Source organism: Kogia breviceps, chromosome 4 (genome assembly GCF_026419965.1).
Source record: "Kogia breviceps isolate mKogBre1 chromosome 4, mKogBre1 haplotype 1, whole genome shotgun sequence".
Taxonomy (NCBI): domain Eukaryota; kingdom Metazoa; phylum Chordata; class Mammalia; order Artiodactyla; family Physeteridae; genus Kogia; species Kogia breviceps.
In genome coordinates this window covers 136,617,113-136,635,882 of record NC_081313.1, presented here as the reverse complement: position 1 = coordinate 136,635,882, position 18,770 = coordinate 136,617,113, and the positions used below count along the sequence as shown (strand labels likewise).

The window sequence follows — 18,770 nt, the reverse complement described above, 5'->3', positions numbered from 1 at the left end:
TGGACACTTTTCTTTTGTTTAATCTCCCATCTTCCAGGAGGCACACACAGCCCTCTGGGATGATCTGAACTCAGTGAGGCCCAATACAGAAAAAAGTAAACTTTGTTCAAGGGCCCTTTCTAGCTCCATGTTTCTGAAGCTTTGATGCCACCACTTCCCCAGGATAGAGGCTGAATCCTGGCCATTACTCCCCAGCAGAGTCTTGGACTGTTAGGTCAGAACCCTGGGCAGGGAGGAAAGGGCCACTTACCTTACACTGGTGACAGCAGGAGCCATGGGCACACTCTGCCCCCTCTCTCAAGGTGCAATTAGAGGCATTGCAGCAGGGGTTATCACATTCCTGGGGAGGCAGTGGGAGGAGGCGTGAGCCTCTAGGGCAGCAGGGCAGGGAGACAGGGGACTAGGCAGGGTGAGGGCCTTTACCCCCTACCCTGCCCCACAGGCCCCTGGAAAGTCTCCACCAAAAAATCACTTTATAGCTTTAGCATTAAAGTAATACGTATACATCGTAGAAAATATACATATCCATAATCATCAGTAACACACAACCTGACACAACTACATTTTGTATTTTTCTAAGCACTTTCCTATATACATACATAGACATATACCCATTTTACAAAATCATAGTATCCGTACTTTTAACTTAACATAATATGCCCATTTCTCCTTGTAATCACGGATTCTTCTAAAACATGGTTTTTAGCACATTATATGGAAATTCTGTGATTTGTTTTTCTCATCCGCAACACAACATCCAGAGATCATGTCTTCTATTGCTGCCCTTCCTGCCCCCCACACTCCTAAACCTTACTAACTGATAAAAAGAGGCCATCAGGAGTCAGGGCGTGTTGGAACAACTCCCGAGCAATTTACGTCAGCCCCCCGCCTGCTTCCCCAGACTTCTCTTGCCATCTGCTCCTCCTGAACGCTCGCTGGCCTGGACCCTTCTCTAGGGGATCCATGCTCTCCTCTCTTCCTTCCTGCCCTACGGGTCCTGATTTGCTGACATACAGCATGAGATTTAAAAAGATGACGGGAATCTCCTGGTGGCGCAGTGGTTAAGAATCCACCTGCCAATGCAGGGACATGGGTTCAAGCCCTGGTCTGGGAAGACCCCACATGCCGTGGAGCAACTAAGCCCGTGCACCACAACTACTGAGCCTGCGCTCTAGAGCCCGTGAGCCACAACTACTGAGCCCACACACCACAACTACTGAAGCCCGCGTGCCCTAGAGCCCACGCACCGCAACTACTGAAGCCCACACACGCTAGGGCCTGCGTGCTGCAACTACTGAACCCGCACCCTGAAACTACTGATGCCCGCGCGCCTAGAGCCCGTGCTCTGCAACAAGAGAAGACACCGCAGTGAGAAGCCCGCGCACCTCAACGACTGAGCCCACTCGCTGCAACTAGAGAAAGCCCGTGTGCAGCAATGAAGACCCAACGCAGCCGAAAATTTAATTAATTAATTAATTTTTAAAAAAAGATACGATTATCTACAAAACAGAAATAGAGTTACAGATGTAGAAAACAAACTTATGGTTACCAGCGGGTAAGGGGTAGGATAAATAGGGAGACTGGGATTGACATATACACACTACTCTATATATAAAATAGATAACTAATAAGAACCTACTGTATAGCTCAGGGAAGTCTACTCAATACTCTCTAACAGCCTATATGGGAAAGGAATCTAAAAAAGACTGGATATATGTATACGTATAACTGATTCACTTTGCTGTACACCTGAAACTAACACGACATCATAAATCAACTATACTCCAATAAAATTTTTTAAAAAGATGATGAGATGCCCAGTGACTCCGAATGTCCCTATCACACTCCTGCTATAAAGACAGGCCCGTCCATGGGTCCCTCACAGCAGGATTATGAGGCACAATTATGCCCATTTCACACAAGGGGAAACCGCAACTCAGACAAGTCCAGTGGCTGCTCAAGGCACATACCTGGCAAGTGTTGGAACCGAATTCAAGCCATGTCTGCCTGGGGCCCACCCCGTGCTTATTAACCATATCATACCCATCACTGTCCGGGTCTGGCTTGTTGGAGAGACGCATGCCAGCTCCTGACTACAGATACTCATCCACCTGTCTCCCCCTCAGAGAAGGAATAAGGACACTTTCTTTCCATGAATCTCCTAGCACCCTGGGCTCCAGGTAGACCTGTGTTCCTTCCCTTCTAGCACACCATGTTTGTTCTCACCCTAAGGCACGGTTCCTCCTCTAGCTGAAATGTGCCTTGGCCACCTTGTGCTCCTCGCCAACGCCTACCTGAGCCTTCGGCTATGGGGTCAGAGGTCACGCTCCCACCTGAGTAGGGCAGTTCCCCTCACATTAATTACATGTACTCCTAGCATCATGCCATTGGCCCTCCTAGCACTTACCACAGTTGTATTTTATACATTTTTGCAATTATTTGGTCAATGTGTGTTTCCCCCACTGGACTATACATTCCACAAGGACAGGGACCATGTCTATTTTTTCTGCCTATCTATTTTCCTATCCCTGGCACATGACATAGTACCACATACTCAGTAAATATTTGTTGAATGAGTAGCTCCTCTGAATATAAGCCAACTGGCCAAGCCCACTCACAGGCTGCTCTTCAACACCACTGAGCCCTCCGTGATAATACAACTCTCTCCTTTCTGAAGGGTCTGGGCTGATCTCTCTGAACTCATGGTGGTGTGGATGGTAAGCCTTTAACTAGTTCTTGTTTTATTATGAAAGTTACGTGCTGGCGTTAAAAAAAAAGTCAAACCATAGAGAAAATTATAAGATCAAATAGTCTTCTCCCACATATACAGACGCTCAATCTCACCCGCATAGTTTATTCTTAATACACAGAATACTCACGCATTCTCCCACAAATTATTTTGCATGTTAACGTACATATTTTCATCCTTCAAAAAACAGATATGAAACTATTCAGTTCTGCTTTCTGCAGAACAGCAAGCATCTGTTAAAAGTGAGAGAGCTACACTGTACGCCCACCACTCTCATTCTGAAGATTATAAGGAAGGAAAGAGCTTGTACACCAAGAGTTCTGCTCTTTCTTCCTCCTAGAAGCCCCTTTCAGACTTGCCGGCACTTCCTACATCCCCTTCCTTTCAATCATCTCTTCTCCAGGCCAAACAGCATGAGCTTGTTATTTTAAGCATCCTCATAAGGGCCCAGGTTCAAGTTCATATATCTGGCTGCATGGCCTTCAGAATAAATTCAGCACAGCTGGAGGGCCAAGGAGGCCACCTGTGGCTTCACTGGCAAAGACCGTGGTTTCTGGGTAGACGTGATGCTCACAAGGAGCACTCCACCCCAATGTGGACATAAACAATGTCAACTTCAAACCGGGAGAGTCTATAGAAATGGTCCATATTTAAGGCCTACTCCCCACATCTTATTTGTGATGGGGTCTTTGATAGCCACGTGTATGCAGGAAATGCCTATGACTAAATTTTCGCTTGCATTCTCTTTAACCTTGAGATTTGAAGCCAGTGGAAATTCTTCCCCCTCCCACTAGCACCAGCACAACACCTTACCTCCTCCTCCCCACAATCACATTCTTCCCCATCTTCCAGGTACCCATTTCCACATCTCTGGCCTCCATACAGCGTCCTGGTGTCCGGCATGTTGGAGAGACACATCCCTCCACCTGACTGCAGATACCTGTCCAGCTCCTTCCTGTTGCATCTATTGAACACTCTGGGAAAGGGGTGCCTGGGAGAAGAACAAGGTTGGAATTAGCTGGGAGTCTGAGCATCAAGCAGCCAGAACAGCATCAACCCTGCTGCCCATGAGGCCGATTCCAGCTGCACTCAGACCCCTATAGTCCCATGCACATATATTCTGCCCCCCTAGAACATCACCTGTACATTAACATTCTAAGAATTAAGAAATATTAACCACCCCATAATGCTTTTTTGCTCACGCTCCATGGAGGATTTACTTGAGAATCTGAAGCAACAATTTCAGCTGTTTTCATGAAGGACTTGCAATAAATAAAGGATAACTAGTGTGTTACAATAGGTCTCCTGAGCCTTAGAGCTGAATAAAATTCCAGCCAACCCAAACTCTTCCTGAAGCTGATATTAGATGGAGATTTTCTTAGAACAGAAGACCAGGCCAAAAAAGGCCAAGTTCAAGGGTTTAATTTCTCTGTTGGGCCAGTGATCTGATCTCTGTTCTAAGGGTGCGGGAAGCACTCCAAACTCAGCCAGCTAACTCACAAACACACGGTCTTTATCACAAGAATATGAAAGGTCCTGGATCCCGCTATTGGGAAAGAGAGTCAAAAGTCATACACTCTCTGGCGGCAGGTCAGTACCACAATTTGGGTCTATAAGGGAAGAGTTATCCTGGTCCCAATTCTCTAAACCAACTAAAGGTTAAACACTGGAGGGTTTTCTTCAGTTGTCAGCAATGTCACAAAGAACTTGTTACTAATAATTGTTAAACTACTAAAATTTGTGAACAGCTTAAAAACAAATTGGAGTAGTAATTAATACAACTCTCTCAACCATTTGTCTACAAATATGCTTTTCAGACTGCGAGAAAGAGGTGGACGTAATGGTGAGCTCACAGGGATTTGAGCATGACCCATGGAGTTGTCCCCTGCATGTCAACATCATCCTTTGTGTGTCACTTTCTCTGAGAAGAGAGGAGAGAACACTGGACACTGGAGCTCCAAGAAAGCTGCATCTCCTATCTATCGATCGATCGATCGATTTATTTAGGCTGTTGGATCTTCACTGCTGCGTGCAGGCCTTCTCTAGTTGCGGCAAGCGGGGGCTACTCTTTGTAGCAGTATCCAGGCTTCTCACTGCGGTGGCTTCTCGTTGCAGAGCGCGGGCTCTAGGCACGCGGGCTTCAGTAGTTGTGGCGCACGGACTCAGTAGTTGTGGCTCTTGGGCTCTAGAGTGCAGGCTCAGTAGTTGTGGCACACGGGCTTAGCTGCTCCGTGACATGTGGAATCTTCCCAAAGCAGGGCTCAAACCCGTGTCCCCTGCACTGGCAGACAGATTCTTAACCACTGCGTCATCAGGGAAGCCCCTGCATCTCCTCTTGGAGACACACCATTCCCTAAGAAGCATAAGCAGACCCTAATGGTTTGGGGTGGGAGGAACACAAGCTCCCACCATGGTGCCTTCTGAAGAGTGACTAGGGTCCCGGAAGAACCCAGTGTTCTCTGCTGTCTGAGTCCAGGCACTGACTTTTAAGCAACTCCAGAATTCTTTTTCAAAGGTTCTGGTTTAAAGACCCCTCACAACCACAGGGAGATGGAGCTGCCTTGTCCTTATTCCTTGTGGTAAACACAGCCTGTAAATTCCCTGAGGAGTCACTGTGGGGTGTGTGGATGCTCCCCTTCCCTTTCCTTGTTCTGGAGGCTACCTCAGCACTTTCAATATGCCCTGAGGCATAACAGTACTGATCACACTTCGTTCACACGAAGGGATTAAGGACTGTGGCTGTTATAAATGGGTTCTCAGCAAAAATTCATGAAGTGGAAAAGACACACGTGGCTATGCCAATTTTATAGCTAAAGAACCCCAAGACAGAAATTAAATATATCTAAGGTCACACCACACCAAACTTCCTGCTAGAAACCTGTGCTCCTTCCACATGATTGTTTTCTTGGTCTTCTTCCAATGCTTTTGTTGTCAAAACCCCCTTTTTCTTCAATGCCCCCGTTATCATAACACAGGCTCCCTGGGCCCGGAGCAACACGGAGGACGCACTGGCCTCTCCCGCTCTGCCGTAATTGTCCTCCCGTCTCACCTTCCTGCTTGACTCACCCGGTGGCGGCTGCCATGATGCACCCACCATCAGCCGCGCTGGCGGAGCAGCAATCCGCAGAATCATGGCTCATGCCGAAGTTGTGGCCCATCTCATGCGCCATGGTGGCAGCCACGCCAATGGCATTCTCGGAGTGGTCCTGCTCAGGGAGACAGTTCAGGTCAAGGACAGCTCCGCGCTACAGCCCTGCCTCTTCTTTAGCCAAGCCTCACAGCCCTCCACTGATTATACAATTGCTGTGTGTACAGGTTCAGTGACTAAAGCCCGTGCTCTTAACTACCCTGCTGCATCTGTCAATAAATACAGGTGGATAGAGGGGTGGACAAATAAATGGACAGCAGCCTCCTTGCTGTCTACTTCACAGGTCAGACAGCAGTAGTCCAAACACTCACCAAGTCAGAGAGAACTTCAAAAGAGGGCAATAATTTCCTGTGACTCTGAGACAGGCTCTTGTTCCATACAGATACACAGAACAACACTTCAGATAAAAAAAAAAACATTTTATCTCTGTATCTTACAAGTTCTCAGCCCTTGGTCTGGAACATATAAGACGTCTAGTGATGTATGATTAATGTAATTGCTTTGAGGTGTTCCTGAGCTTGAAAATTGGGGATAAATTATAATAAATGAAAACTCATCCCTGAGTACCTCCACGTCTTAGAACTTAATGCCTTCATTTTAAACAACTGCCCTTCTTTATGTGCAATCTTCTTTTTTCCTGCAACAATTAATATAAAATTATTTTTTAGAAGATTACTTCCTGTCTTGTGGGGCAGTTCTCCGCCTTCTGCAGCATCAATATATTGGCTGAGACTCACCATGTTGACCCCTCCAGACTGGTACACAGAGCACATGGCCATGAGGGGGGCCAGGCCGATGGTGGTGCCGTGGAAAGACATGCCCCTGCAGGAGGGAAGGAGAGAGGGTGACTGGAGTGAGGACCGAGAGGGCTATTGCCATGTGCCCAGGAGTGGGTGGCCCTCAGGGTATTCCCTGGCCCTGCTGACATTCCCAGATCATTCCCAAGGGGAGAGATCCCACTACTCTAGGCCAGCTGGATAACCTCCAGGTCACCACACCTCTCACTTCCTCTCACCTATTCTCTCACTGCTCCAGAGAAACAGAAGAGAGAGCAAAAGTTCACTTCTTCCCACAATATGCCCGTAGCCCCATTCCTGGAAGGAAATGGGCAGGGCTTGCAAAGCTGCATCCCATTCCTGCTGCAGAGGAAAAGGTCAGAGGGTGGGGATGAGGGAAGGGTGGCACAGGTTCTGATGCTGAAGTGAATCATGCCCACTTCCGCCAGCTGCCAGGGTGCCCTGCCATATCCCTGGCTCTGTAGTATGTGTATGGGGATGGGGGGTGGGGGGAGGAGGTCAGGGCAGCAGCTGTGGGGGCTGATGCTTCATTCCTGCATCACTCTGCGGCCAGGGAAACAGATGTGTCCCATCAGGAGCCTCACAAAGTGCAGCTGGGTGCAAGGATGAGCTGTTTCTGCCTTTGTTTTGCAACTGTGCTCCTAATCTGCCAACAGCCAGCTACATTCCCCCAGTTTAATACATGCTTTTCTCAGCTGTACGCTTCCAGGGCAGGGGCAAAGGAATGAATAAAATACCAGTGTTCTCGTGCATGCCACAAACGTGAAATTTATTTAAAGCATCTACATGGAAGTTCATTACATCATGCTTTTATATCTCTGTGTTTGTCTTCTTACTTAGACCATGATATCTTAGAGAGTCAAGGCTATCTCATTTATTTTGGGGTCATTAGAACTTATCAGAGAATCAGACACATAGTGGGTGCTTAATACATGTTTGTTGAATTCAAGGCACATTTATCTTCAGAGAAACAATCTGCCAAAAAATACATGCAAATCTCTATGACGCCCTACTGGTTATCTGATAAACTCACACATGGCTCCGAGGAAGTCCTACTGGAAACTGGATTCAAGGTCTTGCCCAAAGCAGAACTCCAGGCTTTCAAAGATCAGGCCAAAGTTTTGGTAACCAAAGACTCTTCCTAGGTAAATGTGCCATCATGAAGTAAGCACTCAGGTTTTTGGTACGGCTATTTCCCCGGTTTCTTTTAAAGAGTAAACAAAGGTTTAAATGATTGTTGTTTCAGAGATATTTAGGAAACAGGAAAAAAATTTGGTTTTATTATGTATGTGCCTTTTGTTGTAACTTCCTGAGAATACCTTTGGAAGTCAACACTAATAAATACTAGATAATCACCACGGGGGGCTGTCACGGGCCACCACGACCCCCATCAGTTTCTGCTCTTTTCTCTCTGGGGATTGAACAAACTCCAACACAACCACCCTCTCCCCCCATGTCTCCCTCCCCCCAAACACACTATTCCTGCACTATCTGCCACTTGACTATCTCTCAGTCGATCCTGAGCCCCTGGGAATGACTTGAAGGACAAGCCGAGGAGGCCCCTCTCTTGTGCCTGCTTTGGGCGATTAACAGCTGTTCTAGAACAAAGCGCCATGAAGATCAAGGTGAGCCCCTTAGAAAGTCTATTTCAAAGCAGCCATGACCAACAGTCACTCACTTCCCAAATACACACCCAATTGTTTCAGAGACTCAACTAAATATGTCTAAGGCTAATTTTCTTCTTGGGATTGCTACGACTCAGGCTTTTTAATATTTTCCTGGATATACGGGGTACGGAGCACGTGCCTGAGGAACACTTCGTTACCTGGACTGGAGAGTCAGGATGGCTTAGTCCAGCCAACCTTCAGTACTGGGGAGAAAAGCACGAACAGCACACGCACTGCAGGCAGGGGCTTTGCAGCCAAGGCCAAGGCAACACATATGGAAAAGGTTATTTACGTGATTAACTGTGCATTGTCATGGCTCTTCCGGGCGAGCAGCTTGCGCCTCCAGCTAAGAAATGACCAGAGGGTAGAGTACGGGTTCTCCGAAACTTCACACATATTCCCATGAGTCCACACTTCCAAGCCCACGAGGGCAATCCGGATATTCAAGGATCGGTAAAACTGAAAACACACACAGAAGAGTCACAGCATCATCTGTCAACACCACTTGAGATTATGAGCCCCTTCCTAGCCCAAGCGCTCAGAGCACAGATTCCAGATTTCTCTTCTATACATGCCTCCAAGGGGAGGAGGGAACAGGTGTTGCTCTTCACCTTCTCAGAAGGGGGACATCCTGAGACAGGCACGACATCCTAAGAGAGGCTCTGCCTCTGGTGGCAGAGCTGGGGTGACTTAGCTTAGAGAAGTGAAGACTGAGATAGGACACAGAGTTGCTTTCAGACATGCACGGGGTTCTCATGTAGAGAAAGGATCAGCATTTTTGCACATGAGCCTAAAGTGGGACTCAGTCTATAGGTAAAAAAGACAGGAAGACATTTCATTTCAAACAGGAAAAAAGCTTTCGAAGCGAAATAAGCCACGCTGTCATCTATAATAAGGACCTTTGGCCCAGGTATCTGGTACAATTATCCTTCCCAATTCCTTTATGGCCCTTATCATTTTTATACATGTCTAAAAAGTTCTCTTGTATATGGATTTTCAAAACAACTTTATTGAGGTATAATTTACATATCACAGAATCCACCCATTTTAGGTGTACAGCTCAATATTTTTTAGTAAACTTACCAAGTTGTAAAGTGATCACCATAGCCAATTTTAGACTATTTTCATCACACCATCAAGATCCCTTATGTCCATTTACTATCATTGCCCATTTTCACCCCCAGACCTGGGCAATCACTAATCCACTTTCTGTCTCCATAGATTTGCCATTTCCAGACATATTCTATAAATGAAATTATACAATATGTAGTCTTTCGTTATTTCTTTCATTTAGCATGTTTCTGAGATTCATCTGTCTTGTAGCCTGTATCAGGCTGCCATTCCTTTTTATTGCTGACTAGTATTCCATTGTGTGGATATACTAATGGATTTATTGGAAGACGTCTCCGACTCATTTCGGAAGTAAATGGGCGTAAATGAAATACATGTGGATAGATGTGCTTACTTTCAAAATTTCCTTCCCCATCAATGGGGGTTTTTGGGTTTTGTGAAGGATGCCATAAACAGGTTGCAAGCTTTAGGCTGCAAAGGTCCCAGATACTCTTCAAGATTTTGTCCAACCCAGAGATCCTGAAATTCTATAAACGAGCCTTGATCCTTGGGCTCCTTAAGGCTAACGCTACATCTAACTTTCATGACACAGTATCTTTTATCTCACACACACATAGCAGGAAGAGGGTTTTCCTTAAAACGAAGTACTGGAAGGCGTAGGTACAAGGAATTCTTTGAATGGCCTACCCTAGAGAATACTGAGACAGCAACTTAAAAAAAAAAAAAATTGCAGGTAAACCTAGGTCATGTGAGCAGGAGATGCTATCTTAATTCAAAAGTGGCAGGTACTGCCCCAGGTAAATATAACAATCATAGCACCGATGCTTATCAAGTGCTTTCTATGTATTAAGCACTGAGGCCTAGAGAAGTTCAGTAACTTGCCAAAGTCTCAGCAGGAAGCTGGCAGAGCCAGGATTAAGGCCCGGATTATGAGACCTCAGAGTCTACTCATGACACTACACTGCTCAAGTGCTACCATATTTACACATCCAGAGAATCAACTTGCCCCCAAGAAACTGAGATGTAAATGGGCTCCAGATTCAGCAGCGTATCAGTCGATTTCAATGGAAATTTTGATTTTCCTGTTTTGTGCCAGGTCAATCATTACAGAAAATAAAGGGTTTGGATTTCAATTTGAACTTGCTTCACTAGGGAGGTTTTTGAGGACTTAAACTTGGCTTTTTTTCACAGTTAAGGAAAAACATTTTTGATTGGGTTCATGATTCAGCTGATTAGTGCAGTGCACTCCAGTTTTAGTTCCATAATAGTTCAGTTCAAGTAGGTGGGTCAGCAAGCCTCAGAGAAGTGAGTTTGCCTTCCCTAACCCCAGCCGGCAGTGACTGACCTCAGCTGCAGATGAGAGAACCGAGACCGCTTCACAGAGCAGACCAGCTGGCAAGGCTGGGGACCTTCCAGCAAGGATGCGGTTTGCTAACGCCTCTCTTCTCCTTCCACTTTTCACCAGCACCCCTGGTTCTATCACCCAGAGCAGCTGCAGAACCCATATAGGGGAGACCCAGCCAAGTCTCCCACCTGCAGCATCTCCAGAACAATAGATGTCACATGCGGGATAACAGGGTCTACCCCCAGGGAAACAAGCTTTTCTTGTTTTCCCAGATGCTGAGTGTTTGGGTTGTGGGATCATTTAGATGTTATTGTTGAGTGAATTGAAGGCTAGAGAGAGGACTGGACTGTGTCCCTGGAGTCCTTCCTTCCAGGAAATGCCAGTGTTTTGACTTTCACCAGGCACCAAACCCTGACCAGCATTTCCAGAGTCATCTACGGCAAAAACACAGGGCATAGACCTGCCCATCCAATGACTTCAGAACACTACCAAATTTGCTTGTAAATCCCTAAAAATATTTCTTCTCTTCCTTATCCTCTAATATTTTATATATATATATATATATATATATATATATATATATATATATATATATATATATATATATATATATATATATTCCCCCTTGAGACCTGGGATCCAGGAATCCCTAGCAGGCCCAGAGTTAAGGTTCAGAAGTTTTGTGAGTGCCCTGAAATTGTACAATAAATGTGATCAGATTCTCAGAGACCTGCGATCCCAAACATTAAAATCTACTTTTTAAAACTATTTACCACTCGCCTATCAAGAGGCCACTGTCATTCTAGGTTACCTCTTCTGCATTTTGCACTCTTTCATATAAACAAAGTATTTCCAAGTCCCAGACCAGCCTATTCTAGTAAAATTCAAGGATCTGGGTATTTCCTAAGAGCTTGTTGAAAAGAGCCTGACCTAGGAAAGTTAACCAACTGCATGGCTTTTCTAAGAGACAAAACCAAATGATTTTAGAACTGTTTTACAGATGGAGATTATACAGACTGACCCCAAACAACCCACTCCTCAACTTTTAAGGCAGGGATGAGGGGAAGGGGGTCAGAGGAGAGCACTCCGGGTCCTCACCCTTGCTTTAGCTGAGAGGAGTCTGTTATCGTCGGACTTTTATATTAGACATTGGAAAAAGGATTCCATCAGAAAAACAAAAGCAATCCAAAGCTATTGATTTAAATCAACCCCTCATTTTGCAAATTAAAAAAACAAAACAAAACAGCAACCCAGACAAGACAAGTTACTTGGCTAAGTCCATGCAGTTGACGGTCTTGTCGTGACCACTGAGCTTCGGCCACATCGCTACTGCCTCCCAGAAGCTGGTGGGGCAGCCAGTCGAGCAACAGGCAAGTCAGGTGTGATCTCCTGTCCTGCAGCTCCTCTAAGGTGCTGGCACCATTCCCACAAGGACACACCTGGTCTCACCTTATCAACGTAATTGGCGATCTCCATGAGCTTGTGTTTGGTGGCGTCCTGGTCTCGTCGATTCTTCTGAAACTAAATGGGGCAAGCAGAACCAGGTGAGACTCCAGAACCCTTCTCAGGACCCCTCGTGTGCCCCATATTACTGGTCTTTGAATTCCTTTTCATTTTCTTCCGTCTTGTATCACGACTATCTCCCTGACACATAGTGTCAGCTTGGGAGGGCAGAACCTGGGTCACATCCATCTTGGTACCTCCAACTACTAGCTCAGTTCCGGGCACACAGTAGGCATGTAACAGTTGTGCAGTGAACTGAACTGTCTTCCTCCAGCCTGTGAAGTCAACCTTGTTCTCCTGTCCTCCTAAGTACAAGGCCTCCTGCAAACTTCTGCTGGGGCTTAGAATAGGGACCAATCCAACCCTCGCCTCGGTCATCACCCCAGCACGGAACCACCATCACAGGGATCTCACAAGGCCTCCGTGCACATGATCAGTCAACATGGTCAAATTGGTGCTGAACACCTGCAGTCTGCAAGGCACTGCACTTGATGCTGGGTAGGATACAAAGTGTGTGGTCCTGGTCCTAGCCTTGAAGGAGCTTCAGTTAAAACACAGAGAGGACCAGAAATAACAACAATGGCAGATGCTACATTTAAGGAGTATGACATAGAAACGGGCTGAGAAAACCTGCACAGAAATAACTGCAACTGGAGGCCGTGTGAATGACACAAAATGAGTGTGGCAATGAGGATCATAAAACCTTGGCAAACAGGCTTCATCTGGCACGCTACTCAGATCAACTAGCAATGCCTTCCACAGTGAGAAGAATTCTAAGACTGCAAGGGGCTCGGCAGGAAAAAGTGCTGTGCTCCATTAGAAATATCTGCCGTGGGTATAGCAGGAGGAGCACATTTCGGTAGGTAGCCTCACTTTATCATGCCTGCTTCAAAAGGGTAGATCACTTTCAGCTGCAATGATGAAGGAAAGCTTCACAGCATAAAGAGAAAATTTGCTACAACTGCAACCTAAATTTGAAAATGATGGGTATGTCCTATATGCTGCCATTGTTACACAGAACCTGGGTACCTATCTGATTTACCTTGTGTACACACGATATATGTTACTTCAGTCCAAACCCTCACGACCTGCCTCCACTGCATCCCACAAGAAGATACAAGAAAGAAATGAAAAGAAAAGCCAAATAAAACACCCTGGGATATTTGTCCAGATGGGGGTGTGTCTCAGCCACGATAGGGGGAGAAACGCACCGTTTCCTATTCTCCCACTGCTTCTGGACCTTCCTGGGCCTCCTGGGAACCGTGACTCATCAGAACTGCAGTCGTCTCACTTTCACCATTGCTTTCTACGGGGTTAAATTCAATGTGAGATCCTGGGACTTAGACCTTTTCAAGGTGTTAATCCTGAAGTTTCTCTTTACTGAGTCATCCTATTTCTAAACTCGTCTCACGGCAGAGAAAGTGCTGCAGCATTCAGGGAGTATTTATTAGAACATCAGAGTCAGAGTTCATTATATCTCAAATATATTAATCCTATCTTCAAACAGCTGCCAGATAATATCACCATAGTTTTAAGGAATGTGTCATGCTATCCTGAAGAGCCTCAGGCAAGAGTCAGCAAACTTTCTGCAAATGGCCAGACTATAAATATTTTAGGCTTTGCAGCCATAAAGTCTCAACCACAACTACTCAACTGTGCCATTGTAGCTCAAAAGCAGCCACGGACAACACACGCAGCGGTAGGCATGGATACGTTCCAGTAAAACTTTATTTATAAAAACCCGGAGTAGGCTGGATTTGACCATGGCCTATAGTTTACAGACCTCTGATGTAAAGAAAAGAGTATCTCCCCCTCACACGTTCTGGGCTGACACAGGCCATAAAACACGGTGCATCACCTGGTCTTTCCCAACTGCTCCACATTCTGTCTGTATCTTGAAAAGTCCTCGGCGTACTACCTGTTCTCACAGCTACCCTGTCTCCTCCTCCAAATCCCATCTTGCTCTTCCCCCACCTGGATCTCCCATTTCACCTGAGGAATGAGTAAACTGAGAACCACCCCAGGTGCACCCACCTAGGCCCAGGGAGCTGCATGGTCATTTTTACTGCTAAAAACCCTCTCTCCAGGCAGCAGCCTCATCCATGTCTCTGCTCCCTGTGCTAAATCCAGAGCCCAGAGGCGAAGCCTGGCCTGTCTCAGCACCAGGTTATAAATCACAGATAAGGCGGCCCTCCTCTTCCCTGTCTGCCCGTCCGCTCAGATTAATTAATTGTCAGGAATACACTTCTGCCCACGGAGGATGAGAGGCCACTTGGAGAGGGAGTGGGGGAAGAGGTGGTTAGGCGGGGGCAGGGATTTGTGAGCCTGTGAGCCCAGTCTGACCTATTACTTCCCCACCCACCCCTGCCCAGGACCTGAGTAGTGAGCACACCCCCTATCCACTGAGCTGCATGAATCATGGCCTGTGGGCAACACCTATGGGGCGGCTGCTGGAGACCCTCCCTCTAGAACAGGAAGATGGCTCTAGGCACAGCACAGTTCTGGAGGCACCTTGGGCACACACTTTTCCTCCTGGGGCTTTGCTGTGACCCTGGAGGTCAGGAGACTGAAGATGTCCGATCCCCACCCCGCCCCCGCTTCTCCAGCTTTCAGACTCACACCCAGTGGGTTTTAAATCCCCACACCAGGAGTCTTCTGGTGAGAGTGCAAGGCCGAGGGGGAGTATCACCCCATCTTTCCATTAGAGCAGCTGTGTTTCTATATGCTTAACTATCGGAGTCCCAGGAGCTTTCATCAGAACAAAGGATTCTGCAGCAAAAAAAAAAAAAAAAAAAGTGGGGGGGGTCGAGACTACTGTATTAGAGGATCTCAAATGCAAAGCTTACAGATGTCTCGGGGCTTCCCTGGTGGCGCAGTGGTTGAGAATCCGCCTGCCAATGCAGGGGACGCGGGTTCGAGCCCTGGTCTGGGAGGATCCCACATGCCATGGAGCAACTAGGCCCGTGAGCCACAACTACTGAGCCTGCATGTCTGGAGCCTGTGCCCCGCAACAAGAGAGGCCGCGATAGTGAGAGGCCCACGCACCGCGATGAAGAGTGGCCCCCGCTCGCCTCAACTAGAGAAAGCCCTTGCACAGAAACGAAGACCCAACACTGCCAAAAATAAAATTAAAAATAAATAAATAAATAAATAAACTAACTCCTACCCCCAACATCTTCTTTAAAAAAAAAAGATGTCCCGGAGCCGGGGAAGCTCAGCTCTCTTCCAGCAACCCTCCCACTATGGCAGTTCTGTTAGGCAGGGGCCGGCGCCATTAGCATCTCCCATGGCTGCGCAGCTGCAGCTCTTAAATCACTTAGGATCTTGCTCCCCACACCACTCCTCCATCCTACACACACACCAGTCTTTGGAAAGGAAAACAAAAGAAAAAAAAAAAGAAAGCCTGCTGGAAAAACCAATACCGACATCAATTAAAAAGCAAAACTCCTCTCAAAGCAGAACAAGGTGTTTCCTCAGGGCTTCCCTGGTGGCGCAGTGGTTAAGAATCCACCTGCCAATGCAGGGGACATGGGTTCGTGGCCCTGGTCCGGGAAGATCCCACATGCTGCGGAGCAACTAAGCCTGTGCGCCACAGCTACTGAGCCTGCGCTCTTGAGCCCGCGAGCCACAACAACTGAAGCCCACGTGCCTAGAGCCCGTGCTCCACAATAAGAGAAGCCACCGCAGTGAGAAGCCCGTGCACCACAACCAAGAGTAGCCGCCACACGCGGCAACTAGAGAAAGCCCGCGTGCAGCAACGAAGACCCAACACAGCCACAAGTAAATAAATAAATTAAATAAAATTGAAATATATATATATATATTTTTTTAAAAAGGTGTTTCCTCGGCCTGGGAGGGCCCTTCACCTCCGCGTCTCTGCCCAGTTAACGACTCCGTGTCCTTGCAGACACTCAAGGGCCACCCCCTCCTGCCACTAACGCTGGAAGGCAGCTCTTCCAGCGTGAAGTCTAGTATTCTTCCCCCTTCCCTGCACGGCCTCCAGGATCTGTGCCGCGGGATTGCTCCTCTGGGGGAGCTGCTAACTAACCCAGTTGGACGGTATGTGACAGGTGGGAACTGGGATGAGTTCTGTCTGAAAGGGAGCCCCAGGCGAGGTGCAGTGTTAGAACGTGGGCAGTGCTCAGCTCATCTGCCCTTCCATGCCCAGAAGATATGTCAGTTATGTGGTTGAGCCACTACATAAAGTGAGAATGAGGTAAAATACGGCTAATTTAGGCAAATATGGGCCGTAGGGCCTGAATCCATTCTTTAGGAGTCAGCTTCCACACCACTGCCTTGGGACACTTTCCCCAATTCATTATCTCTAATCCTCTACAATGAACCAACCTAGTAGTCATCACACTTGGAACTAGAGAGTTTTTGTGCTGCTACTGTAAACCCTGTGATGTGAGGGGCAGGTCGATCTCTATTCTCCCAAAGAATAAGCACCAAAACCTAAGGGTCTTCAGACCCAGTCTAAGAAATGTTAACCCAAATAACAGTCTTTATCCTGATGTTCTGATTAATGTACTGAGCTGGAAGAGACCTCTCCTTGTTTTTTTCCCAACTATGTTTAAAATAGCAAAAAGAGCCCTTGGTCAGATTTAAGGTCAAAATCACATGACAAACCGGAAAAAGAGGAATGCTTTAGTATTTCCCCAAAGCAGTTTGAAGGCTGGAAGGGAAGCTATCAAGAGAGCGATTTTTCTGCTAAAACCCATTGCCTCCCCCTTACCTCTGCATAATCAGCCACAAGGTAAAGCTCCACATACTTCATGGAGTGTAAATCTTCCCTTTTCATCTAAGAAAGAGACACAAGCAGATCAGAGCTATAGAAATGGTGGACTTGACCTCATTTCAAACAACTGCTCAGAAATGGTGCAGTTAATAAGCAGCGGCCCTCTGTACTAAATTTGTACCTGGGATCTAGAGACAACCCCAGCTATGGTCACTTCATCATCACCCTCACTACACCTTCTGCCCGCCATCTTGGTTATCGCGGGAGGCTGCTCTGGGACACTGGGTCCAGTCCTTTAGTTTCCAGAAATAATGAGCTGTCAGCCTCAGAACAGAGGCTGACATACCGTGAGGGAACATGCTGACAATCAAGTTCTCAAAAGACATTTAAACCACATACCTCTATTTTCGCTATAAATAAATACAAGCATTTTGTGCACATGGTTAAGTGGCTATTCCAAAAAGGGAGGCGTATATTTTTTTTCTCACATTTTAAAGTTTCTGAAATCAGCACCTTATTTTAAAGGTAGTAATGTTTTCCCCCAAAGTAGTTATTCTGTCGAACACAAGGGTTTCTCACACTCAGCAATGACTTAGACTAAGAGGAAAAAGCTATTTCCTCCTTCTTAGCCACCTCCCTTTAACTTACAAATCCTCCTGGATCCAAGGTAAGAGTCCTCAGAAGGGACAAGCCTATCCCCAGGCTGACTCCTGCACTAAGAAAAACTCACCCTGCGAGGTCGCTTCTTGGCCTGGTTTGTAAACTGAAGGACCCAGTCCCTGGCGGTGGGCTTGGAGTGCTCGAACCCACAGTTCCCAGGGGGAAGCTTGAGATGTTCGGATCTGTAAATAAGGTGGTGGCCCTCGCTGTCAGGCAGGGGCTCGATGATGTAGCTGAGGTTACTGCTCACCATAATCAGTCCTCTGTTGACGGGAGAAATAGAATCTCTGGTCAAAGATTATGGTCCTGGAAAAGTCCCTTGCTCAGGCCTCAGTTTCCCCATATACAAAATTTCACAGTTGGTTTTGATCATTGCTTCTTAATCTTATTATGGGGTCATGCACTCCTTGGTGAGAATCTGATGCAAACTCAGACTTCCTCTCCAGAGAAATGCACATGTATGTGAGATGTGGTGCACGGTTTCAGGGTACAAAAGCTTATCACAGAGAAGCTTGAAGGTTCTAAAAGGGCTGGACCAGGGACAGTTCATACTCATACAGGATGGCAGGGCTAGGATTCCAAAAAGCCTCCCAAACCCAAACATAACATACAACAGATGACAGGTCAAAACTCTACAGACTGAGAAAAAGACGGTCTGCTGACTGGAGAAAGAATGATAGACTGAGGATGAGGAGACCCAAGTTCTAATCTTAGCTCCAACATTAAATTGCCAAATGCTCTTCGACAAACCTCTTCAATCACTCCAAGCCTCAGTCTCCCCAAGTGTAAATGCAAAGGATAATTTTCTAACTTCACAGGACTCTTGGGATGATTAAATGGAAAGACAAGTGTCTTTGCTCTTGGAAACCAAAGCTACAGACATCACTGATGGCATGCCTACCAGCCCCAACTTCCCTGTGTCAGCAAGGCAGCTCTGCGGTGAGGTGACACCCACAACAAAGCATGTATGACTACTCTTTTCTCTGGGTTACAGATACTAGCCTTGAACTCAGAATAAAGATGTGTGTTCATTCATTATATTTTTTCACTTGTTGAACCCTTACTCTGTATTAGATGTAATCTAGACATAAT

General features: G+C 46.6%; 1 protein-coding gene across 2 annotated transcripts in view; it reads right to left on the bottom strand.

The window, feature by feature from the left end:
* ADAM19 (ADAM metallopeptidase domain 19) overlaps positions 1–18,770 on the bottom strand; it is an 89,050-nt gene that overhangs the window by 22,970 nt on the left and 47,310 nt on the right. Inside the window, exons 6-13 of one of the 2 annotated variants that reach the window (XM_059062929.2) lie at positions 17,749–17,941; positions 17,016–17,081; positions 12,227–12,298; positions 8,654–8,820; positions 6,635–6,719; positions 5,816–5,955; positions 3,563–3,740; positions 251–340 (exon numbers count right to left, since the gene is read on the bottom strand). In XM_059062929.2, coding sequence (XP_058918912.1) covers positions 251–340; positions 3,563–3,740; positions 5,816–5,955; positions 6,635–6,719; positions 8,654–8,820; positions 12,227–12,298; positions 17,016–17,081; positions 17,749–17,941 — 991 coding nt within the window. The remainder of the gene's footprint in view (positions 1–250; positions 341–3,562; positions 3,741–5,815; positions 5,956–6,634; positions 6,720–8,653; positions 8,821–12,226; positions 12,299–17,015; positions 17,082–17,748; positions 17,942–18,770) is intronic. The other variant, XM_067032006.1, reaches the window with a different exon arrangement.